The sequence below is a fragment of the Salvelinus namaycush genome, unplaced genomic scaffold (genome assembly GCF_016432855.1).
Source record: "Salvelinus namaycush isolate Seneca unplaced genomic scaffold, SaNama_1.0 Scaffold15, whole genome shotgun sequence".
NCBI lineage: Eukaryota > Metazoa > Chordata > Actinopteri > Salmoniformes > Salmonidae > Salvelinus > Salvelinus namaycush.
This window is the reverse complement of record NW_024058230.1, coordinates 887,757-915,476: the sequence shown is the minus strand read 5'-3', so window position 1 is coordinate 915,476 and position 27,720 is coordinate 887,757. Positions and strand designations below refer to the sequence as shown.

At 44.9% G+C, this 27,720-nt stretch overlaps 1 protein-coding gene across 1 annotated transcript in view; it reads right to left on the bottom strand.

Annotated features, from left to right (window-relative positions):
* The window catches only part of LOC120036882 (metalloprotease TIKI1-like), a 174,916-nt gene that overhangs the window by 14,581 nt on the left and 132,615 nt on the right, over positions 1-27,720 (bottom strand). The window contains exon 7 of the mRNA XM_038983177.1: positions 17,595-17,749. Within this exon, the coding sequence (XP_038839105.1) occupies positions 17,595-17,749 (155 nt within the window). The remainder of the gene's footprint in view (positions 1-17,594; positions 17,750-27,720) is intronic.

The following is a 27,720-nucleotide window of genomic DNA, read 5'->3' as shown; positions in this document are numbered from 1 at the left end:
GTGAATTTTGGCCCATTCCTCCTGACAGAATTGGTGTAACTGAGTCAGGTTTGTAGGCCTCCTTGCTCGCACATGCTTTTTCAGTTCTGCCCACAAATTTGCTATGGGATTGAGGTCAGGGCTTTGTGATGGCCACTCCAATACCTTGACTTTGTTGTCCTTAAGCCATTTTGCCACAACTTTGGAAGTATCCTTGGGATCATTGTCCATTTGGAAGACCCATTTGCGACCAAGCTTTAACTTCCTGACAGATGTCTTGAGATGTTGCTTCAATATATCCACATAATTTTCCTGCCTCATGAGTCCCTCCTGCAGCAAAGCACCCCCACAACATGATGCTTCCACCCCCGTGCTTCACGGTTGGGATGGTGTTCTTCGGCTTGCAAGCATCCCCCTCTTTCCTCCAAATATAACGATGGTCATTATGGCCAAACAGTTCTATTTTTGCTTCATCAAACCAGAGGACATTTCTCCAAAAAGAACGATCTTTGTCCCCATGTGCAGTTGCAAACCGTAGTCTGGCTTTTTTATGGCGGTTTTGGAGCAGTGGCTTCTTCCTTGCTGAGCGGCCTTTCAGGTTATGTCGATATAGGAATCGTTTTACTGTGGATATAGATACTTTTGTATCTGTTTCCTCCAGCATCTTCACACGGTCCTTTGCTGTTGATCTGGGATTGATTTGCACTTCTCGCACCAAAGTACGTTCATCTCTAGGAGACAGAACGCGTCTCCTTCCTGAGCGGTTTGACGGCTGCGTGGTCCCATGGTGTTTATACTTGCGTACTATTGTTTGTACAGATGAACGTGGTACCTTCAGGCATTTAGAAATTGCTCCCAAGGATGAACCAGACTTGTGGATGACTACAATTTTGGCAGATTTTTTTTGATTTTCCCATGGTATCAAGCAAAGACGCACTGAGTTTGAAGGTAGGCCTTGAAATACATCCACAGGTACACCTCCAATTGACTCAAAGTATGTCAATTAGCCTATCAGAAGCTTCTTAGTGTATGTAAACTTAGTGTATGTAAACTTAGTGTATGTAAGCTTCTGACCCACTGGAATTGTGATACAGTGAATTATAAGTGAAATAATCTGTCTGTAAACAATTGTTGGAAAAATGACTTGTGTCATGCACAAAGTAGATGTTCTAACCGACTTGCCAAAACTATAGTTTGTTAACAAGAAATTTGTGGAGTGGTTGAAAAACAAGTTTTAATGACTCCAACCTAAGTGTATGTAAACTTTCGACTTCAACTGTATATGCTAGTCGGAACTAGGAAACCCTGAAATTTCCGACTCGCTGATTTGCTGAACTTGTATAACTACGACCAGTTAGCAAGTCAGAAATGTCAGAGTTTTGTAGTTCCGATTAGCATAAGCAGTGCTCTCTCAGTACACACACCCCTTAGGCCCTCTCCACCACTTACACACACCCCTCCACCACTCACACACACCCCTCCGGCTCTCTCCACCACTCACACACACCCCTCCGGCTCTCTCCACCACTCACACACACCCCTTAGGCCCTCCCATCCATCCACTCACTCAGTAACAGCCTGCCTAACTGCCTGATAGTCAGCAGCTGCAGGTCAGTGAAATATTTTTTTTTTCTGAAATGAGAAAGGCCATGGCGCCCACGGTGTAACTTCGAAGTAGCCCAAAAACAAGCCTTTAAGAATTTGGGACAATTCCTTCAACCTCATGGCTTGGTTTTTGCTCTGACATGCACTGTCAACTGTGGGACCTTATATAGACAGGTGTGTGCCTTTCCAAATCATCTCCAATCAATTGAATTTACCACAGATGGACTCCAATCAAGTTGAAGAAACATCTCAAGGATGATCAATGGAAACAGGATGCACCTGAGCTCAATTTCGAGTCTCATAGCAAAGGGTCTGAATACTTATGTAAATAATGTATTTCTGTTTTTTATTTGTAATACATTTGCTAAAATTTAGGTTGTACCATAACAAATCCTGTAACGTAACAAAATGTCGAAAAAGTCGAGGGGTCTGAATACTTTCCGAATGCACTGTATATAGTATGCCACAAAGTTACAGTTACAGGTTTGGCATTTTCTTTGGAGATGATAGAGCCTAACAGCTGCACCAGTCACGAACACCATGTTAATGGGACCCGGCAGAATGGGACCCATGTTTTGTACAGAAAGTTAACCGTTGAATCATCTGTCTTCCAAGAGTCTTGAGGATCAACCAGAGGCATCCAGGTGTTTCTTTTGGCAAACTTGAATCAACTTTCTGGACGAGATGGTTCCCATTATGTCTGGCGAAAAAAACCGAACAGTGCATTCCACAGTAAGAACCTCATACCAACGGTCAGCATGGTGGTGGTAGTGTGATGGTTTGGGGTCAGCATGGTGGTGGTAGTGTGATGGTTTGGGGTCAGCATGGTGGTGGTAGTGTGATGGTTGGGGGTCAGCATGGTGGTGGTAGTGTGATGGTTTGGGGGTCAGCATGGTGGTGGTAGTGTGATGGTTTGGGGGTCAGCATGGTGGTGGTAGTGTGATGGTTTGGGGTCAGCATGGTGGTGGTAGTGTGATGGTGTGGGGTCAGCATGGTGGTGGTAGTGTGATGGTTGGGGGTCAGCATGGTGGTGGTAGTGTGATGGTTTGGGGTCAGCATGGTGGTGGTAGTGTGATGGTTTGGGGTCAGCATGGTGGTGGTAGTGTGATGGTTTGGGGTCAGCATGGTGGTGGTAGTGGGATGGTTTGGGGTCAGCATGGTGGTGGTAGTGTGATGGTTTGGGGTCAGCATGGTGATGGTAGTGTGATGGTTTGGGGTCAGCATGGTGGTGGTAGTGTGATGGTTTGGGGTCAGCATGGTGGTGGTAGTGTGATGGTTTGGGGTCAGCATGGTGGTGGTAGTGTGATGGTTTGGGGTCAGCATGGTGGTGGTAGTGTGATGGTTTGGGGTCAGCATGGTGGTGGTAGTGTGATGGTTTGGGGGTCAGCATGGTGGTGGTAGTGTGATGGTTTGGGGGTCAGCATGGTGGTGGTAGTGTGATGGTTTGGGGGTCAGCGTGGTGGTGGTAGTGTGATGGTTTGGGGGTCAGCGTGGTGGTGGTAGTGTGATGGTTTGGGGTCAGCATGGTGGTGGTAGTGTGATGGTTTGGGGTCAGCATGGTGGTGGTAGTGTGATGGTGTGGGGTCAGCATGGTGATGGTGTGGGGTCAGCATGGTGGTGGTAGTGTGATGGTTTGGGGTCAGCATGGTGGTGGTAGTGTGATGGTTTGGGGTCAGCATGGTGGTTGTAGTGTGATGGTGTGGGGTCAGCATGGTGATGGTGTGGGGTCAGCATGGTGGTGGTAGTGTGATGGTGTGGGGTCAGCATGGTGGTGGTAGTGTGATGGTGTGGGGTCAGCATGGTGATGGTGTGGGGTCAGCATGGTGGTGGTAGTGTGATGGTTTGGGGTCAGCATGGTGGTGGTAGTGTGATGGTGTGGGGTCAGCATGGTGGTGGTAGTGTGATGGTTTGGGGTCAGCGTGGTGGTGGTAGTGTGATGGTGTGGGGTCAGCATGGTGATGGTGTGGGGTCAGCATGGTGGTGGTAGTGTGATGGTTTGGGGTCAGCATGGTGGTGGTAGTGTGATGGTGTGGGGTCAGCATGGTGGTGGTAGTGTGATGGTTTGGGGTCAGCGTGGTGGTGGTAGTGTGATGGTTTGGGGTCAGCATGGTGGTGGTAGTGTGATGGTTTGGGGTCAGCATGGTGGTGGTAGTGTGATGGTGTGGGGTCAGCATGGTGATGGTGTGGGGTCAGCATGGTGGTGGTAGTGTGATGGTTTGGGGTCAGCATGGTGGTGGTAGTGTGATGGTTTGGGGGTCAGCATGGTGGTGGTAGTGTGATGGTGTGGGGTCAGCATGGTGATGGTGTGGGGTCAGCATGGTGGTGGTAGTGTGATGGTGTGGGGTCAGCATGGTGGTGGTAGTGTGATGGTGTGGGGTCAGCATGGTGATGGTGTGGGGTCAGCATGGTGGTGGTAGTGTGATGGTTTGGGGTCAGCATGGTGGTGGTAGTGTGATGGTGTGGGGTCAGCATGGTGGTGGTAGTGTGATGGTTTGGGGTCAGCGTGGTGGTGGTAGTGTGATGGTGTGGGGTCAGCATGGTGATGGTGTGGGGTCAGCATGGTGGTGGTAGTGTGATGGTTTGGGGTCAGCATGGTGGTGGTAGTGTGATGGTGTGGGGTCAGCATGGTGATGGTGTGGGGTCAGCATGGTGGTGGTAGTGTGATGGTTTGGGGTCAGCATGGTGGTGGTAGTGTGATGGTGTGGGGTCAGCATGGTGGTGGTAGTGTGATGGTTTGGGGTCAGCATGGTGGTGGTAGTGTGATGGTTTGGGGGTCAGCATGGTGGTGGTAGTGTGATGGTGTGGGGTCAGCATGGTGGTGGTAGTGTGATGGTTTGGGGGTCAGCATGGTGGTGGTAGTGTGATGGTTTGGGGTCAGCATGGTGGTGGTAGTGTGATGGTTTGGGGTCAGCATGGTGGTGGTAGTGTGATGGTTGGGGGTCAGCATGGTGGTGGTAGTGTGATGGTTTGGGGTCAGCATGGTGGTGGTAGTGTGATGGTTTGGGGTCAGCATGGTGGTGGTAGTGTGATGGTTTGGGGTCAGCGTGGTGGTGGTAGTGTGATGGTGTGGGGTCAGCATGGTGGTGGTAGTGTGATGGTTTGGGGTCAGCGTGGTGGTGGTAGTGTGATGGTTTGGGGTCAGCATGGTAGTGGTAGAGTGATGGTTTGGGGTCAGCATGGTGGTGGTAGTGTGATGGTTTGGGGGTCAGCATGGTGGTGGTAGTGTGAGGGTTTGGGGATGTTTTGCTGCCTCAGGACCTGGACGACTTGCCTTAATAGTAAGGAACCATGAATTCTGCTCTGTATCAGAGAGTTCTACAGGAGAATGACAGGCCAACCGTCTGCGGGCTGAAGTGCAGCTGGGTCACGCAGCAAGACAATGATCCAAAACACACAATCAAAGTCGACATAAAAATGGCTATAAAAGCAACACATTTGAAGTTTTGGAATGGCCTAGTTTAAAGTCCAGACCTGATCCCTACGGAGATGTTGTGGCAGGACTTGAAACGAGCAGTTCATGCTTGAAATATAGCTGAGGTAAAGAGGTTCTGCATGGAATAGTGGGGCCAAAATTCCACAGCGATGTGAGAGACTGATCAACGGGAAGTCATTGCAGCTAAAGGAGGCATAACCAGCTATAGATGTGTAAATTACTTTTTCACACAGGAGAATTGGGTATTGCATAACTGTGCAAAGTAAATTAATTAAAGACGTATCCATATTTTTGTGTTATTTGTAAACTCAGGTTCCCTTAATCTAATATTTGGTTTTGGTTGAAGATTTAACAACATTCAATATCAAAAAAGGTGGCAAATTACTCCTGTGTGGCACAGAGGTCTAAGGCACTACATCTCAGTACAAGAGGCGTCCCTACAGTCCCTGGTTCGAATCCAGGCTATATCACATCCGGCCGTGATTGGGAGTCCCATAGGGCGGCACACTATTGGCCCAGCATCGTCTGGGTTTGGCCGGTGTAGGCCGTCATTGTAAATAAGAATTTGTTCTTAACTGACTTGCCTAGTTAAATAAAGGTTAAACAATAATAATAATTTTCACGGTACCGGATCACGTTACTTCTTACTTACTTGCTTCTACACCTGCTATTCCAGAGCTCTCACACCTGATTCAACTTGTCAATTAATCCTCAAGGGCCCAGATTCACAAAAAAAAAACTTAAGGCCCCCCCATCCACTCACACACACCTCTCTGGCTCTCTCCACCACTCACACACACCCCTCCGGCCCTCTCCACCACTCACACACACCTCTCTGGCTCTCTCCACCACTCAAACACACCCCTCCGGCCCTCTCCACCACTCACACACACCCCTCCGGCCCTCTCCACCACTCACACACACCCCTCCGGCCCTCTCCACCACTCACACACACCCCTCCGGCCCTCTCCACCACTCACACACACCCCTCCGGCCCTCTCCACCACTCACACACACCCCTCCGGCCCTCTCCACCACTCACAAACACCCCTCCGGCCCTCTCCACCACTCACACACACCCCTCCGGCCCTCTCCACCACTCACACACACCCCTCCGGCCCTCTCCACCACTCACACACACCCCTCCGGCCCTCTCCACCACTCACACACACCCCTCCGGCCCTCTCCACCACTCACACACACCCCTCCGGCCCTCTCCACCACTCACACACACCCCTCCGGCCCTCTCCACCACTCACAAACACCCCTCCGGCCCTCTCCACCACTCACACACACCCCTCCGGCCCTCTCCACCACTCACACACACCCCTCCGGCCCTCTCCACCACTCACAAACACCCCTCCGGCCCTCTCCACCACTCACACACACCCCTCCGGCCCTCTCCACCACTCACACACACCCCTTAGGCCTTAAAAACTTTTTTTTTAAGTTCATAAGATAGTTCATAAGTGCAATTCCTCAACAATATCTTAAGATGTAATGATGTTAATTTTTCGAATTTCTCAGATATCTTCTTACAAATCTTCTGAAGATGTCTGTTGCTAGGCAACCGTTTTAGCTAGCTATGAAATCCAAAGTTAAAGTTCAGAGCCACAGCTACATTCTGATTGGTCCCCGAGGAGGTTTGAGAACCACAGCAGCAGGTTGCAGTACATTACAATACGGTAAAAAAAAATGAAAAAAATAGTAGAGAAAGTCTTTTCTACATTCTTTCAGAACCCGAAAATTAACCTGATTTCAACGTCCGTAAAATACGTATTTTCAACGTCTGGAAAATACATATTTAAAATGTCCTTAAAATACGTATTTTCACCTTTCATTCTAAAATTATCTTCACTTCAACATCTTTAAAAATACATATTTTTAAACTTAATTTTGTTTACTGGGTAAGGGTTCGGATTTTTGGGAACACACTGAGAACTAATATGATACATTTGGATTACTATGCCATGAAGAAAATCAAATCAAATTTTATTTGTCACATGCTTGGTAAACTAACAGTGAAATGCTTACTTACGGGCCTATGCCCAACAATGCAGAGAGAAAAAGATAGAAAACATAATACGAGTAATAAATCCACAATGAGTAACGATAACTTGGCTATATACACGGGGTACTAGTACCGAGCCGATGTGGAGGGGTATGAGGTAATTGAGGTAGATACTGTACATATACAGTACCTTCAGAAAGGTTTCATACCCCTTGACTTATTCCAAATTTGATTGTGTTACAGCCTGAATTCAAAATGGATTAAATATATGTTTTTGACAAAGTGAAAACAGTTTTATTTTTTTTCAAATTTATTGAAAATGAAATTCAGAATTATTTCATTTACATAAGTATTCACACCCCTGAGTCAATACTTTGTAGAAGCACCTTTGGCAGCGATTACAGCTGTGAGTCTTTCTGGGCAAATCTCTAAGAGCTATTCATACCTGGATTGTGTAAAATTCACCTACTATTACTTTTTAAATTCTTCAAGCAGTGTAAAATTGTTGATCATTATGAGACAACTATTTTCAGGTCTTGTCATAGATTTTCAAGTAGATTGAAGTCAAAACAGTAACTTGGCCACTCAGGAACATTCACTGTCTTCTTCGTAAGCAACTCCAGTGTAGAAATGGCCCTGTGTTTTAGGTTATTGGGGTGAATGAATCTCCCAGTGTCTGGTGGAAAGCAGACTGAACCAGGTTTTCCTCTAGGATTGTTCCTGTGCTTAGCTCCATTCTGTTTATTGTTTATCCTGAAAAACTCCCCAGTCCTTAATGATTATAAGCATACCCATAACATGATGCAGCCACCACTATGCTTGAAAATATGGAGAGTGGTACTCAGTAATGTGTTGTATTGGATTTGCCCCAAACATAACACTTTGTATTCAGGACAAAAAGTTAATTGCTTTGCCTCATTGTTTGCAGTATTACTTTAGTGCCTTGTTGCAAACAGGATGAGTGTTTGGAATATTTTTTCTTCTTTTCACTCTGTCAATCAGGTTAGTATTGTGGAGTAATAACCACAATGTTGTTGATTCATTCCTAGTTTTCTCCCATCACAGCCATTAAACTCTATAACTATTTTAAAGTCACCATTGGTCTCATGGTGAAATCCCTGAGCGGTTTCATTCCTCTCCGGCAACTGAGTTAGGAAGGACACCTGTATCGTTGTGTTTGAAATGCCACTGCTTGACCGAGGGACTTTGCAGATAATTGTATGTGTGGGGAACAGAGATGAGGTAGTCATTCAAAAATCATGTTAAACAAGTGGGCTGAGGGCTCTGTAACGTTGGACCCTCGCTGCCGCGTTTTCCTAAACAAAAAGTAAGCGTCTGAGTCAAGATGTTGAGTTGGCTAAATTAGCTTCATTAGCTAGCTAAGTGAAAGGAAAACTAAGAAGAAGAAACAAATACAACAAAATATCTCTCTCTCTCTCTCTGCTGCTTCTCCAGAATTTTTTGAATAAATTAATTTGTTAAAAAACTGTTAAACTATTGTCTTTCTCTCTCTTTGAGTCAACTACTCACCACATGTTATACACTGCAGTGCTAGCTAACTGTAGCTTATGCTTTCAGTACTAGATTCATTCTTTGATCCTTTGATTGGACGAACAACATGTCAGTTCATGCTGCAAGAGCTCTGATAGGTTGGAGGACATCCTCCGGAAGTCATCATAATTACTGTGTAAGTCTATGGAATGGGGTGAGAACCAAGTCAATGTACCCAGAGGACGGAAAATCGTTGTCCCTAGTGGGTGCTGTTGAGTGTATTGTAGTCCTTCATTGCCAGTGTGTTTTAATCAGTTATTTGGTGACGTGAATATATTTAGTATAGTTAATCTAAAAAGGATAACTTTTTAAATGTTTCACTATTTTTATTTTTATTAAATTACCTGAGGATGGTCTTCCCGTTCCTCCTCTGAGGAACCTCCATCGCTGCCTACCTATCATTGCTGATACCGTAGCATATTCAAATCAAATCAAATGTTATTAGTCACATGCGCCGAATACAACAGGTGTAGACCTTACAGTGAAACGCTGAATACAACAGGTTTCACCTTACAGTGACATGCTGAATACAACAGGTTTCACCTTACAGTGACATGCTGAATACAACAGGTTTCACCTTACAGTGACATGCTGAATACAACAGGTTTCACCTTACAGTGACATGCTGAATACAACAGGTTTCACCTTACAGTGACATGCTGAATACAACAGGTTTCACCTTACAGTGACATGCTGAATACAACAGGTTTCACCTTACAGTGACATGCTGAATACAACAGGTTTCACCTTACAGTGACATGCTGAATACAACAGGTTTCACCTTACAGTGACATGCTGAATACAACAGGTTTCACCTTACAGTGACATGCTGAATACAACAGGTTTCACCTTACAGTGACATGCTGAATACAACAGGTTTCACCTTACAGTGACATGCTGAATACAACAGGTTTCACCTTACAGTGACATGCTGAATACAACAGGTTTCACCTTACAGTGACATGCTGAATACAACAGGTTTCACCTTACAGTGACATGCTGAATACAACAGGTTTCACCTTACAGTGACATGCTGAATACAACAGGTTTCACCTTACAGTGACATGCTGAATACAACAGGTTTCACCTTACAGTGACATGCTGAATACAACAGGTTTCACCTTACAGTGACATGCTGAATACAACAGGTTTCACCTTACAGTGACATGCTGAATACAACAGGTTTCACCTTACAGTGACATGCTGAATACAACAGGTTTCACCTTACAGTGACATGCTGAATACAACAGGTTTCACCTTACAGTGACATGCTGAATACAACAGGTTTCACCTTACAGTGACATGCTGAATACAACAGGTTTCACCTTACAGTGACATGCTGAATACAACAGGTTTCACCTTACAGTGACATGCTGAATACAACAGGTTTCACCTTACAGTGACATGCTGAATACAACAGGTTTCACCTTACAGTGACATGCTGAATACAACAGGTTTCACCTTACAGTGACATGCTGAATACAACAGGTTTCACCTTACAGTGACATGCTGAATACAACAGGTTTCACCTTACAGTGACATGCTGAATACAACAGGTTTCACCTTACAGTGACATGCTGAATACAACAGGTTTCACCTTACAGTGACATGCTGAATACAACAGGTTTCACCTTACAGTGACATGCTGAATACAACAGGTTTCACCTTACAGTGACATGCTGAATACAACAGGTTTCACCTTACAGTGACATGCTGAATACAACAGGTTTCACCTTACAGTGACATGCTGAATACAACAGGTTTCACCTTACAGTGACATGCTGAATACAACAGGTTTCACCTTACAGTGACATGCTGAATACAACAGGTTTCACCTTACAGTGACATGCTGAATACAACAGGTTTCACCTTACAGTGACATGCTGAATACAACAGGTTTCACCTTACAGTGACATGCTGAATACAACAGGTTTCACCTTACAGTGACATGCTGAATACAACAGGTTTCACCTTACAGTGACATGCTGAATACAACAGGTTTCACCTTACAGTGACATGCTGAATACAACAGGTTTCACCTTACAGTGACATGCTGAATACAACAGGTTTCACCTTACAGTGACATGCTGAATACAACAGGTTTCACCTTACAGTGACATGCTGAATACAACAGGTTTCACCTTACAGTGACATGCTGAATACAACAGGTTTCACCTTACAGTGACATGCTGAATACAACAGGTTTCACCTTACAGTGACATGCTGAATACAACAGGTTTCACCTTACAGTGACATGCTGAATACAACAGGTTTCACCTTACAGTGACATGCTGAATACAACAGGTTTCACCTTACAGTGACATGCTGAATACAACAGGTTTCACCTTACAGTGACATGCTGAATACAACAGGTTTCACCTTACAGTGACATGCTGAATACAACAGGTTTCACCTTACAGTGACATGCTGAATACAACAGGTTTCACCTTACAGTGACATGCTGAATACAACAGGTTTCACCTTACAGTGACATGCTGAATACAACAGGTTTCACCTTACAGTGACATGCTGAATACAACAGGTTTCACCTTACAGTGACATGCTGAATACAACAGGTTTCACCTTACAGTGACATGCTGAATACAACAGGTTTCACCTTACAGTGACATGCTGAATACAACAGGTTTCACCTTACAGTGACATGCTGAATACAACAGGTTTCACCTTACAGTGACATGCTGAATACAACAGGTTTCACCTTACAGTGACATGCTGAATACAACAGGTTTCACCTTACAGTGACATGCTGAATACAACAGGTTTCACCTTACAGTGACATGCTGAATACAACAGGTTTCACCTTACAGTGACATGCTGAATACAACAGGTTTCACCTTACAGTGACATGCTGAATACAACAGGTTTCACCTTACAGTGACATGCTGAATACAACAGGTTTCACCTTACAGTGACATGCTGAATACAACAGGTTTCACCTTACAGTGACATGCTGAATACAACAGGTTTCACCTTACAGTGACATGCTGAATACAACAGGTTTCACCTTACAGTGACATGCTGAATACAACAGGTTTCACCTTACAGTGACATGCTGAATACAACAGGTTTCACCTTACAGTGACATGCTGAATACAACAGGTTTCACCTTACAGTGACATGCTGAATACAACAGGTTTCACCTTACAGTGACATGCTGAATACAACAGGTTTCACCTTACAGTGACATGCTGAATACAACAGGTTTCACCTTACAGTGACATGCTGAATACAACAGGTTTCACCTTACAGTGACATGCTGAATACAACAGGTTTCACCTTACAGTGACATGCTGAATACAACAGGTTTCACCTTACAGTGACATGCTGAATACAACAGGTTTCACCTTACAGTGACATGCTGAATACAACAGGTTTCACCTTACAGTGACATGCTGAATACAACAGGTTTCACCTTACAGTGACATGCTGAATACAACAGGTTTCACCTTACAGTGACATGCTGAATACAACAGGTTTCACCTTACAGTGACATGCTGAATACAACAGGTTTCACCTTACAGTGACATGCTGAATACAACAGGTTTCACCTTACAGTGACATGCTGAATACAACAGGTTTCACCTTACAGTGACATGCTGAATACAACAGGTTTCACCTTACAGTGACATGCTGAATACAACAGGTTTCACCTTACAGTGACATGCTGAATACAACAGGTTTCACCTTACAGTGACATGCTGAATACAACAGGTTTCACCTTACAGTGACATGCTGAATACAACAGGTTTCACCTTACAGTGACATGCTGAATACAACAGGTTTCACCTTACAGTGACATGCTGAATACAACAGGTTTCACCTTACAGTGACATGCTGAATACAACAGGTTTCACCTTACAGTGACATGCTGAATACAACAGGTTTCACCTTACAGTGACATGCTGAATACAACAGGTTTCACCTTACAGTGACATGCTGAATACAACAGGTTTCACCTTACAGTGACATGCTGAATACAACAGGTTTCACCTTACAGTGACATGCTGAATACAACAGGTTTCACCTTACAGTGACATGCTGAATACAACAGGTTTCACCTTACAGTGACATGCTGAATACAACAGGTTTCACCTTACAGTGACATGCTGAATACAACAGGTTTCACCTTACAGTGACATGCTGAATACAACAGGTTTCACCTTACAGTGACATGCTGAATACAACAGGTTTCACCTTACAGTGACATGCTGAATACAACAGGTTTCACCTTACAGTGACATGCTGAATACAACAGGTTTCACCTTACAGTGACATGCTGAATACAACAGGTTTCACCTTACAGTGACATGCTGAATACAACAGGTTTCACCTTACAGTGACATGCTGAATACAACAGGTTTCACCTTACAGTGACATGCTGAATACAACAGGTTTCACCTTACAGTGACATGCTGAATACAACAGGTTTCACCTTACAGTGACATGCTGAATACAACAGGTTTCACCTTACAGTGACATGCTTACTTACAAGCCCCTAACCAACAATGCAGTTTCAAAAAATACAGATAAGTAACAAGTCATTGTAGAACAGCAGTAAAAAAAAAGTCAATGTGTGGGGGCACCGGTTAGTTGAGGTAGTATGGACATGTAGGTAGAGTTAATTAAAGGGACTATGCATAGATGATAACAGAGAGTTGCAGTGGTGTGGAGGGGGGTCTGGGTAGCCATTTGACTAGATGTTCAGGAGTCTTATGGCTTGGGGGTAGAAGCTGTTTAGAAGCCTCTTGGACCTAGACTTGGTGCTCCGGTACCGCTTGCCGTGCGATAGCAGAGAGAGAACAGTCTATGACTAGGGTGGCTGGAGTCTTTGACAATGTTTAGGGCCTTCCTCTGACACCGCCTGGTATAGAGGTTGTAGTGTATAGCTTACACTGTAGGGTTAAAAAGGGTTTAATGGTCCTCCGAAAGGCTCTACCCTAAAGCATCATTCATTTTAGTGCTGTACAGGAGGAATATTTTCCAACAGTTACTGATGCCAGCCATAGTTAAGGTTAATAACTGGTAGGGCAGCAACAGACTGAAAACACCCACAGAACATAATTTAACGCCTCTCTTTTTATCACCATTCTGCTGTCCAAAGATGAAAACCTCCCTGGTCTTTTAAAAGGGGCAATAAGTAGATCTGCCAGGTATCATGTCTCTGGATCATTTGAGCTTGGGAAAGGATTATTCTGGAACATTTGGGCCTGCATCGTACTCTAACAGCCCGGGGGTTAAATACCATGTCACTCATGTTGTGTGGAGCTCACAGACCATCTGTTAAATGTGCTACAACAGAAGACGTCCCTTGTGATAGAGGCCTTTTTAGATAAAAGTTAAATAATACCTGCTTAGGTAAAAGTAGAAATAATCTGCAGAGATGCCAGTGTTGTATATTACGGTAATATACCAGAAGCCAGAAAATGTGATTACTAATGTACCGATTCGTCTTATTAGACATGACATGCATTGCTTGCTGTTTGGGGTTTTAGGCTGGGTTTCTGTACAGCACTTCGAGATATTAGCTGATGTACGAAGGGCTATATAAAATAAACTTGATTTGACATTCTCCTCTGAGTGATTCTGGAACGTTCTAACAAAGTCATCCGACTCAAACGTTTAACTAGATAAATATTTTATTGTTCTCAACATTTTAGCAAAAAATATTTCAATCATCTCATGCCTCACAATTTAAATGTCAGTGAGCTACAACAGGATGAAACTCATTTCAGTGAGCTACAACAGGATACAACTCATTTCAGTGAGCTACAACCTTATACAACTCATTTCAGTGAGCTACAACCTTATACAACTCATTTCAGTGAGCTACAAAAGGATGCAACTCATTTCAGTGAGCTACAACAGGATACAACTCATTTCAGTGAGCTACAACAGGATACAACTCATTTCATCAATCTGCTGCTATACAGTAGTACATGATCCAAACTTAAGGTTGATTTACTGTCGGTCTAAAGACGGTCTGTGGACACGTCACATTCGATTAGTCTACAGACATGTTGTTTGACCTAGTATAAACCAGCCTTTAGGTTGACTGGGAGGCTGGAGAGAGAAATGAACAAAATCACATTGGGATGATCAACAACAATCACAAGACATGTTTAGATTACCTACAACTATAAAGTTAAATAAATTAAACACATTATGTAAAAAATATTAAAACAAAATTCTCTCAGCATACGATAGACAAACAATCAGCCGTAGACAACACTGGTTTGGATCGTTTCTCCCAGACAACAAGCCGTAGACAACACTGGTTTGGACCGTTTCTCCCAGACAACAAGCCGTAGATAACACTGGTTTGGATCGTTTCTCCCAGACAACAAGCCGTAGATAACACTGGTTTGGATCGTTTCTCCCAGACAACAAGCCGTAGACAACACTGGTTTGGATCGTTTCTCCCAGACAACAAGCAGTAGACAACACTGGTTTGGATCGTTTCTCCCAGACAACAAGCCGTAGATAACACTGGTTTGGATCGTTTCTCCCAGACAACAAGTTTGGATCGTTTCTCCCAGACAACAAGCCGTAGACAACACTGGTTTGGATCGTTTCTCCCAGACAACAAGCCGTAGACAACACTGGTTTGGATCGTTTCTCCCAGACAACAAGCCGTAGATAACACTGGTTTGGATCGTTTCTCCCAGACAACAAGCAGTAGATAACACTGGTTTGGATCGTTTCTCCCAGACAACAAGCCGTAGATAACACTGGTTTGGATCGTTTCTCCCAGACAACACTGGTTTGGATCGTTTCTCCCAGACAACAAGCCGTAGACAACACTGGTTTGGATCGTTTCTCCCAGACAACAAGCAGTAGACAACACTGGTTTGGATCGTTTCTCCCAGACAACAAGCAGTAGACAACACTGGTTTGGATCGTTTCTCCCAGACAACAAGCCGTAGATAACACTGGTTTGGATCGTTTCTCCCAGACAACAAGCCGTAGACAACACTGGTTTGGATCGTTTCTCCCAGACAACAAGCCGTAGATAACACTGGTTTGGATCGTTTCTCCCAGACAACAAGCCGTAGACAACACTGGTTTGGATCGTTTCTCCCAGACAACAACCAGTAGACAACACTGGTTTGGATCGTTTCTCCCAGACAACAAGCCGTAGATAACACTGGTTTGGATCGTTTCTCCCAGACAACAAGCCGTAGACAACACTGGTTTGGATCGTTTCTCCCAGACAACAAGCCGTAGACAACACTGGTTTGGATCGTTTCTCCCAGACAACAAGCCGTAGATAACACTGGTTTGGATCGTTTCTCCCAGACAACAAGCCGTAGATAACACTGGTTTGGATCGTTTCTCCCAGACAACAAGCCGTAGACAACACTGGTTTGGATCGTTTCTCCCAGACAACAAGCCGTAGACAACACTGGTTTGGATCGTTTCTCCCAGACAACAAGCCGTAGACAACACTGGTTTGGATCGTTTCTCCCAGACAACAAGCCGTAGATAACACTGGTTTGGATCGTTTTTTCCCCGACGTCACATTTCAACCTAGAAGAGATATGTAGCCTGGTTCCAGGTATATTTGTGCTGTCTTGACAACGCCTATTCAAAATCTTGACCTTGAAGCCAGTTCCACTGCTGATTGCCTCTAAATCAAGGACCGATTTAGACCTGGGGCTACCAGGTGGATGCAATTAATTATCAGGTGGGAACATAAAACCAGCAGTATTATGGACCTCCGGGCTCGGATTTCAATACCCCTGCCCAATGGTCAATGCCAAGACAGCACAAACAGATCGGGAACCAGGCTGTCAAATACGGGTAATGGTGGTTAGTACCAGCATTAGTCTAGAAAATACACTGTATCTATTTATAAACAACAACAAATAAACAAAACAAATTCAACCATTCAAAATGTCATATTTCTAAAATACAATCTATAATATGTAGATATATACAATTCCCACAGTATTATGCGATACAAAACACATTCTTCAAAAAGTGAAGAATAAATTGATTAAGGGGGTTGGAAGAACACAATCTTGTTAGACTAAGAGCCGTTTGGGTTATTATAATACATTGCTGCTGCAAAAAAAATATTTACATTTTATTTTTTTGAAATAATAAACACGTAAAAAGATCCAGTTGAGACGGATTTGGGCAAAACCTAACTTCCATTAAAGGGATGCTGCAGGATTTGGGCAAATCCTAACTTCCATTAAAGGGATGCTGCAGGATTTGGGCAAATCCTAACTTCCATTAAAGGGATGCTGCAGGATTTGGGCAAATCCTAACTTCCATTAAAGGGATGCTGCAGGATTTGGGCAAATCCTAACTTCCATTAAAGGGATGCTGCAGGATTTGGGCAAATCCTAACTTCCATTAAAGGGATGCTGCAGGATTTTGGCAATGAAGCCCTTTATCTACTTCGCCAGAGTCAGGTGAACTTGTGGATACCATTGTTATTCCCCTGATGGCAGTTTGAAGAAAGTCGCTAACTAGCTCTAGCGCAATTGCATGCTAGCAGATAACATAGACTTCCAGGCATTGCGCTAACGCTAGTTAGCATTGGCTCGCGAAACTACCTGTACATTTCTTCATACTAGATGCAGAGACATACAAATTGTATCCATGAGTTTATCTGACTCTGGGAAAGTACATAAATGGCTTAATTGCCAAAATCCTGAAATATCCCTTTAAGTCACATTGTCACTCAACATCAATGCATGATTAACTGAAAATATGACACAAGGGAAAGTTTGGATTCGCCCCCATTGTGTGTTGAAATAGATTATTCATTGTGAGCAGGAGGGATTTGAACCAATAACCTTGTGCTTTAGACTAGAGCTGCTACTAGAGTCCAGGAGGATTTTAAACCAACAACCTCCTGTACAGATATGGTATTAGAGAGTCCAGATGTTAGCAGGAGGGTTTTGAACCAGTAACCTCCTGTACAGACCTGCTACTAGAGAGTCCAGATATGACCCAACACTGTAAAAAGTAACCAGAGGACACACAGGGGCGTAGAGGCGGAGGAGCCTGACAACAACCTGTTGTAATTGGCTCTGCCGTGGGTGTGGCCTCTCTCGTAGTTGTGGTGGTGAGGCCGTACGGTGATGTAACCATTAATAATACGGACCAGCGGAGGAGGAGGGGACTCGACTGTGGTGCTGAGAGACAAGAGAGACAAGAGGATTGCATGTTAGATTAATATTGGATAGTAATCAGTGTGTTATGTCCTGTGGGTTGAGAGATGAGGGCACACATTCCCTGCCAACACATGGTCTCAGACTCTCCCTTGAAATAAATATTAAGTCATCTCAATATGACTTTCCTAAACAAAACAGCAACACTGTTGTATGTTCTATCAACAGAACCTGTCACTCACAGAGGATCTGTTCTACGTTGTTCCTAGTTGAACTGTTTCTACATGATCCCTAACATGGATTATGTTCCTAGTTGAACTGTTTCTACATGATCCCTAACATGGATTATGTTCCTAGTTGAACTGTTTCTACATGATCCCTAACATGGATTATGTTCCTAGTTGAACTGTTTCTACATGATCCCTAACATTGATTCTGTTCCTAGTTGAACTGTTTCTACATGATCCCTAGCATGGATTATGTTCCTAGTTGAACTGTTTCTACATGATCCCTAACATGGATTATGTTCCTAGTTGAACTGTTTCTACATGATCCCTAACATTGATTCTGTTCCTAGTTGAACTGTTTCTACATGATCCCTAACATTGATACTGTTCCTAGTTGAACAGTTTCTACATGATCCCTAACATTGATACTGTTCCTAGTTGAAAGGTAGACTCAGCAATATGACGTAGATGCAGAAAGTAAACATCATAGTGGGTAAATTTCCGCAACAACTAATAGCGTTGATGCGTGAGGCTCAATCTTCTTCCCTGTTTTGGTGTCCTGGCTACCTCGCTGTAACAGTGTGAAGCGAACCCGTGCACATGTGCAGATACTCTGTGTGACTGTGTGAGAGCGAAGTCTTGCATCTCACTCATCTCAATATCTGTGGTGCTGCTTACTGAGTATACCTTTAACTGCTAATACCACATGAAGATGCCAAACAGAGATCTCCAGAACTCTAGAACCTTGGACTGTTGTCAGGTAGTGGACTGTTGTCAGGTAGTGGACTCCTGTCAGGTAGTGGACTGTTGTCAGGTAGTGGACGGTTGTCAGGTAGTGGACGGCTGTCAGGTAGTGGACTGTTCTCAGGTAGTGGACTGTTGTCAGGTAGTGGACTGTTGTCAGGTAGTGGACTGTTGTCAGGTAGTGGACTGTTGTCAGGTAGTGGACTCCTGTCAGGTAGTGGACTCCTGTCAGGTAGTGGACTGTTGTCATGTAGTGGACTGTTGTCAGGTAATGGACTGTTGTCAGGTAGTGGACTGTTGTCAGGTAGTGGACTGTTGTCAGGTAGTGGACTGTTGTCAGATAGTGGACTGTTCTCAGGTAGTGGACTGTTGTCAGGTAGTGGACTGTTGTCAGGTAGTGGACTCCTGTCAGGTAGTGGACTGTTGTCATGTAGTGGACTGTTGTCAGGTAATGGACTGTTGTCAGGTAGTGGACTGTTGTCAGGTAGTGGACTGTTGTCAGGTAGTGGACTGTTGTCAGGTAGTGGACTGTTGTCATGTAGTGGACTGTTGTCAGGTAGTGGACTGTTGTCAGGTAATGGACTGTTGTGTTGTCAGGTAGTGGACTGTTGTGTTGTCAGGTAGTGGACTGTTGTCAGGTAGTGGACTGTTGTGTTGTCAGGTAGTGGACTGTTGTGTTGTCAGGTAGTGGACTGTTGTCAGGTAGTGAACTGTTGTCAGGTAGTTTACTGCTGCTAGGTAGTGGACTGTTGTCAGGTAGTGGACTGTTGTCATGTAGTGGACTGTTGTCAGGTAGTGGACTGTTGTCAGGTAGTGGACTGTTGTCAGGTAGTGGACTGTTGTCAGTTAGTGGACTGTTGTCAGGTAGTGGACTGTTGTCAGGTAGTTTACTGCTGCTAGGTAGTGGACTGTTGTCAGGTAGTGGACTGTTGTCAGGTAGTGGACTGTTGTGTTGTCAGGTAGTGGACTGTTGTGTTGTCAGGTAGTGGACTGTTGTGTTGTCAGATAGTGGACTGTTGTCAGATAGTGGACTGTTGTCAGGTAGTGGACTGTTGTCAGGTAGTGGACTGCTGTCAGGTAGTGGACTGCTGTCAGATAGTGGACTGTTGTCAGGTAGTGGACTGCTGTCAGGTAGTGGACTGTTGTCAGGTAGTGGACTGCTGTCAGGTAGTGGACTGTTGTGTTGTCAGGTAGTGGACTGTTGTGTTGTCAGATAGTGGACTGTTGTCAGATAGTGGACTGTTGTCAGGTAGTGGACTGTTGTCAGGTAGTGGACTGCTGTCAGGTAGTGGACTGCTGTCAGATAGTGGACTGTTGTCAGGTAGTGGACTGCTGTCAGGTAGTGGACTGTTGTCAGGTAGTGGACTGTAGGTGTGGGATTCAATGCGCGTCCACATTCAGTTGCGAACCCTCCGCCTGGGACCTCATTGGTAAATTAAACTCTAGTGGGTTTACACTTTATAGCTGACAATCTTTCTTATAAGAACATAATTTAGATGTGTTCAAATTAACATTAGATAACTGGTCCAGCCACTTGGTAGCTTTCCCAAAAGTGAACGATGTATAATATATACTCTATATATAAAAGTATGTGGACACCCCTTCAAATTAGTGGATTCAGCTTTTTCAGCCACACCCCCGTTGCTGACAGGTGTATAAAAATGAGCACACTGCCATGCAAATCTCCATAGACAAAAATTGGTAGTAAAATGGCCCTTACTGAAGAGCTCAATGACTTTCAACGTGGGACCGTCATAGGATTCCACCTTTCCAACAAGTCAGTTTGTAAAATTTCTGCCCTGCTAGAGCTGCCCAGGTCAACTGTAAGTGCTGTTATTGTGAAGTGGAAACGTCTAGGAGCAACAACGGCTCAGGGGTGAAGTGGTAGGCCACACAAACTCACCGAACGGGACCGCCGAGTGTTAAAGCGCGTAGCGTGTAAAAATCTGTCCTCGGTTACAACACTCACTACCAAGTTCCAAACTGCCTCTGGAAGCAACAACGTCAGCACAAGAACTGTTCGTCGGGAGCTTCATGAAATGGGTTTTCAGGACCGAGAAGCCACACACAAACCTAAGATCACAATGCTCAATGCCAAGTGGTGTAAAGCTCGCCACCATTGGACTCTGGAGCAGTGGAAACACGTTCTCTGGAGTGATGAATCACGCTTCACCATCTGGCAGTCCGACGGAGGAATCTGGGTTTGGCAGATGCCAGGAGAAAGCTACCTGCCCCAATGCATAGTGCCAACTGTAAAGTTTGGTGGAGGAGGAATAATTTTTTTCATTGTTCGGGCTAGGCCCCTTAGTTCCAGTGAAGGGAAATCTTAACGCTAGTGTAACAGGGTTATATTGGTGATTCCCCTTGCCACTTTATTGTTAAGCCAATGGGTTTTTGGTTTTAGTTTTGTCTTGCCTTCACCTACTCAACATGGCATCTTATTGGCTGGTTTGCGTAGCTTGCTTACGAGGGAGGATGTTTCAGTTAGAATCGTCCCAGTGAACAAGCACCAAACCAGCGGTAAGTTGTTGGTTGCAAAGCACTGTACGTCAAAAGTGATTTTTATACTCCCAAGTGATGATTTAAATGTACAATTTATATACATTTGTTTGTAAATGTTATTCGAACATCACACATAAGATGCAGTGTTTTTTGGAGAATATTGGTTGTGCATTTTGGTTGTAAAGAATTCCCGCCAGTACTAGCTAGCAACTTACTGTGTCTGGTGGGGGGGTTCATATATTTTGTACAGTGCGTGAGTGCAGAGTTGGATGGTGAGCCGTGCATTGCATGACGTGCAATTTTGTGCTGTTCCTACCAGGTACATTGTTAAAGATATTATATTGTATATTGTAATTGTATTATTTTGGTAACTACATGCCCCAGTGAACAAGCACCAAACCAGCGTGCGTGAGTGCAGAGTTGGATGGTGAGCCGTGCATTGCATGACGTGCAATTTTGTGCTGTTCCTACCAGAATAAATCTCCATGACTGGTGCTACACGTTGGAGTTCGTGTCGAGGATTGATTGTACACAACGCAAGAAGAGTACTGTTACACTACAGCATACAATGACATTCTGGACGATTCTGTGCTTCCAACTTTGTGGCAACAGTTTGGAGAAAGCCCTTTTCTGTTTCAGCATGACAATGCCCCCGTGCACAAAGCGATGTCCATACAGAAATGGTTTGTCGGGATCGATGTGGAAGAACTTGACTGGCCTACACAGAACCCTGACCTCAACCCCATCAAACACCTTTGGGATGAATTGGAGTGCCGACCGGGGAGCCAGGCCTTATCGCCCAACATCAGTGCCCGACCTCACTAATGCTCTTGTGGCTGAATGGAAGCAATTCCCCACAGCAATGTTCCAACATCTAGTGGAAAGCCTTCCCAGAAAGAGTAGAGGCTGTTATAACAGCAAAGGGGGGGACCAACTCCATATTAATGCACATGATTTTGGAATGAGATGTTCGACGAGTAGTTGTCCACATACTTTCGGTAATGTAGTGTATATAGGATACCTGTCAATCACTGAGATTAATTATTTACGTTGCTGGCGTCATTAAAAACTGTTAATCTGCTGGTTTTAGTTTTATTTAGTTTATGTGTTCGAGGGCCTATACACGAGACCAATTTGACCATATTTACACACCCAGTCTCATTACTTTGCGTCAATGATATATCTCAACTTTAAACAATGCGAAATTGGAACCGACAATCATTTGTTTGGCTTCTGTCTATTCTGTGGCCGCATGAAATAGCGAACATAACGTGAATTCAGCGATTCCATTTGTTTATTTCATATTTTTTTCTGATGAATCAGTATCGTCCGTTACTGAGGTTTAGCCAGTCTGTACTCTACGGTTTAGCGATGTGTTGAATAGATTACACAATCCGGACATGAGCGAGTACTCAGCTAGTTATCGACACTGACTGACTCACCGGTATTTGCGCTAAAATCTATGGCCAATCCATAGCAGCGCCCACCAGGCGAAATGGCTTGAAAAGAGTGCGTCCTGTTTAATGTAGCCATGCCTGTTAGAACCAGGAACTGGGGATGGGCTGACTGGGTCTCAGCCAATCACAACAAACAGACCGGTTTCTCTGCCTGCTGTCATTGGTTGAGAGAAAAGCCAACCCAGTAACTAACTCCCATTAGTAAAGAAAATATAAATATACAGAAATTCTAAAAATCTAATTAAATTCATTATACAAATGTTCAATTGAAGTTGTAATTGCCACATATTTCAACTTGAAAGGAAAGAACTGAACCCTGGTAAAATGGTGAATGTCAGCAGGCCTGTGATGACTAGGGAGCATTCCAAATGGAAACATAATTCCTAAATAGTGCATCAGGGCCCATAGGACACTGGTCTAAAGTAGTACACTATATAGGGAATAGGGTGCCTTTTCAGACTCACATTGGACTGACCAGAGGTCCAAGTTACCCAGCATATTTAATCAGTCTGGAACTCTTTTCATCACCGGGCATATGCTTGTACTTAATAATATTTCCTTCTCATTGATTGGTCTTGGCAACAGCAGGCAGCTTTCTTGGATACAACCTATGCCAGTTCCTTTTAGAAAGGTACATTCACAATAAGTATCCATTTTATTCTGGTTTGGTACAAACTGCCATATGTTTAGAGAAACTCTGCAGGCTACCGTTCCTGGATCAAAGTCCAGAATATTAATAAAAACATTTTCCAGACCTTCAGTAGACTACATGTGTCTAGAAACATCAGGAGGTTTTCATTTCAGGACTGGGATTGTCTATGGCTCTGTCCCCATACCCTTTATAGTGACCAGGGTCTATGGCTCTGTCTCCATACCCTTTATAGTGACCAGGGTCTATGGCTCTGTCCCCATACCCTTTATAGTGACCAGGGTCTATGGCTCTGTCCCCATACCCTTTACACTGTTGACCAGGGTCTATGGCTCTGTCCCCATAGCCTTTATAGTGACCAGGGTCTATGGCTCTGTCTCCATACCCTTTACACTGTTGACCAGGGTCTATGGCTCTGTCTCCATACCCTTTATAGTGACCAGGGTCTATGGCTCTGTCCCCATGCCCTTTATAGTGACCAGGGTCTATGGCTCTGTCTCCATACCCTTTATAGTGACCAGGGTCTATGGCTCTGTCCCCATACCCTTTATAGTGACCAGGGTCTATGGCTCTGTCCCCATACCCTTTATAGTGACCAGGGTCTATGGCTCTGTCCCCATACCCTTTATAGTGACCAGGGTCTATGGCTCTGTCCCCATGCCCTTTATAGTGACCAGGGTCTATGGCTCTGTCCCCATGCCCTTTATAGTGACCAGGGTCTATGGCTCTGTCCCCATACCCTTTATAGTGACCAGGGTCTATGGCTCTGTCCCCATGCCCTTTATAGTGACCAGGGTCTATGGCTCTGTCCCCATACCCTTTATAGTGACCAGGGTCTATGGCTCTGTCCCCTACCCTTTATAGTGACCAGGGTCTATGGCTCTGTCCCCATAGCCTTTATAGTGACCAGGGTCTATGGCTCTGTCTCCATACCCTTTACACTGTTGACCAGGGTCTATGGCTCTGTCTCCATACCCTTTATAGTGACCAGGGTCTATGGCTCTGTCTCCATACCCTTTATAGTGACCAGGGTCTATGGCTCTGTCCCCATACCCTTTATAGTGACCAGGGTCTATGGCTCTGTCCCCATACCCTTTATAGTGACCAGGGTCTATGGCTCTGTCCCCATACCCTTTATAGTGACCAGGGTCTATGGCTCTGTCCCCATACCCTTTATAGTGACCAGGGTCTATGGCTCTGTCCCCATACCCTTTACACTGTTGACCAGGGTCTATGGCTCTGTCTCCATACCCTTTATAGTGACCAGGGTCTATGGCTCTGTCCCCATACCCTTTATAGTGACCAGGGTCTATGGCTCTGTCCCCCATACCCTTTATAGTGACCAGGGTCTATGGCTCTGTCCCCCATACCCTATATAGTGACCAGGGTCTATGGCTCTGTCCCCATACCCTTTATAGTGACCAGGGTCTATGGCTCTGTCCCCATACCCTTTATAGTGACCAGGGTCTATGGCTCTGTCCCCATACCCTTTATAGTGACCAGGGTCTATGGCTCTGTCCCCATACCCTTTATAGTGACCAGGGTCTATGGCTCTGTCCCCATACCCTTTATAGTGACCAGGGTCTATGGCTCTGTCCCCATATCCTTTATAGTGACCAGGGTCTATGGCTCTGTCTCCATGCCCTTTATAGTGACCAGGGTCTATGGCTCTGTCCCCTACCCTTTATAGTGACCAGGGTCTATGGCTCTGTCCCCATAGCCTTTATAGTGACCAGCGCCCATAGGGAATAGGGTGCACTACTGTTGACCAGGGTCTATAGGGAATAGGGTGCACTACTGTTGACCAGGGTCTATAGGGAATAGGGTGCACTACTGTTGACCAGGGTCTATAGGGAATAGGGTGCACTACTGTTGACCAGGGCCCAGAGGGAATAGGGTGCACTACTGTTGACCAGGGCCCAGAGGGAATAGGGTACACTACTGTTGACCAGGGCCCAGAGGGAATAGGGTGCACTACTGTTGACCAGGGTCTATAGGGAATAGGGTGCACTACTGTTGACCAGGGCCCATAGGGAATAGGGTGCACTACTGTTGACCAGGGCCCATAGGAAATAGGGTGCACTACTGTTGACCAGCACCCATAGGGAATAGGGTGCACTGCTGTTGACCAGGGCCCATAGGAAATAGGGTGCACTACTGTTGACCAGGGTCTATAGGGAATAGGGTACACTACTGTTGACCAGGGCCCATAGGGAATAGGGTGCACTACTGTTGACCAGGGCCTATAGGGAATAGGGTGCACTACTGTTGACCAGGGCCTATAAAGAATAGGGTGCACTACTGTTGACCAGCGCCCATAGGGAATAGGGTGCACTACTGTTGACCAGGGCCCAGAGGGAATAGGGTACACTACTGTTGACCAGGGTCTATAGGGAATAGGGTGCACTACTGTTGACCAGGGCCTATAGGGAATAGGGTGCACTACTGTTGACCAGGGCCCAGAGGGAATAGGGTGCACTACTGTTGACCAGGGCCCAGAGGGAATAGGGTACACTACTGTTGACCAGGGTCTATAGGGAATAGGGTGCACTACTGTTGACCAGGGCCCATAGGGAATAGGGTGCACTACTGTTGACCAGGGCCCAGAGGGAATAGGGTGCACTACTGTTGACCAGGGCCCAGAGGGAATAGGGTGCACTACTGTTGACCAGGGCCCAGAGGGAATAGGGTACACTACTGTTGACCAGGGTCTATAGGGAATAGGGTGCACTACTGTTGACCAGGGCCCAGAGGGAATAGGGTGCACTACTGTTGACCAGGGCCCAGAGGGAATAGGGTGCACTACTGTTGACCAGGGCCCAGAGGGAATAGGGTGCACTACTGTTGACCAGGGCCCAGAGGGAATAGGGTGCACTACTGTTGACCAGGGCCCAGAGGGAATAGGGTGCACTACTGTTGACCAGGGCCCAGAGGGAATAGGGTGCACTACTGTTGACCAGGGCCCATAGGGAATAGGGTGCACTACTGTTGACCAGGGCCCATAGGGAATAGGGTGCACTACTGTTGACCAGGGCCCATAGGGAATAGGGTGCCATTTGGAATGTATTCTAATTGTTCAGCTTTATTTTCCATGGAGAATAAATAAAGTCTGGAAACAGGCGGTTTCTGGCTGCCAGGAGTCGAGGACTGGAGCGAGCCGTCCATCTGACAGATCCTGGACTTTCAGCAGGCAGAAACACAGAAATGGAAGTTGGGATAAATTGTTTCATTAATTAATTCATTAATTTCATTCATACCCTCCATCTGTGTCAACATGATGGAGAATAAACGGCTGGCTCAACAAACGGCTGGCCGGTTAGAATCAGGAGACCGTTGCCACCCATTCGCCCCATTGCCTCAGGATAGATTTAACAACTCCTATTGGCCGCGTGGAGGAAGACAACTGAATGACTAAAAGGATTATTTTGAATTTAGCATTCATCTCTTTGTCAGCCTTGACAGTTAAAAAGCTAAATCGGTCAAGATATAACATGACTCTTGTCTATAATTATTCCTGGATATTTTATATTAAACTAAAGGCTGTTTTCCCTTATCAATTGACCGTTTCCATTGAGCTTTTCAGTCCCGGGTTTAGGAAACTGACCCTATATTTATATATAACCAGTCAGTCAGATAATCAACCATGTTAACAATTGTGTGGTTATTCTTTATAGCAAATTTAACTATGCTCTCTTTGTGATCTTAGACAAATTTGTGAAAATAGGAACACGTTTTTGTCACAACGTTCTCTTGCCTGCAGCTATAATCTTCCTAGACGTATTTCCTTTCCATAACACTGAAACAGTAGAGAACCAGTCTTGACAAATTCCCATAAATAACATGTATGTTGAGGGGGGGAAAAAACGTATTAATGGGGTGGTTTGTGATGTGATATGATGGGTGGTTGTGCCTGCCATGGTCTCTCTAACAGGAAGTGTCAGTTACAGGTTAGATCCCCCTTGACAGAGCAGTAACACCCAGTACTGACAAGTACACTGGCCAGACTTTAAGCCGTAAAGTGATAGCTACCGAGGACAAGATTTGCTTCTCAACTGGACCAACTGTCTTGACATCTTGATGAGGTGAATGTAATACCTGTGATGTCACCATTTAAGGAACATAACATCATAATATTTTTATTTAACTAGGAAAGTCAGTTAAGAACAAATTCTTATTTACAATGACGGCCTAGGAACAGTGGGTTAACTGCCTTGTTCAGGGGCAGAACGATTTTTACCTTGTCAGCTCAGGGATTTGATCTAGCGACCTTGCGGTTACCGGCCCAACACTCTAACCACTAGGCTACCAGTCGACCCAATAAGATGCTGGTATGCTAATCATCCCCCATAGTTATTTAATATATACCATTTAGCAGATGCTTTTGTCCAAAGCGATCTCTGTGGGAATTGAACCTAC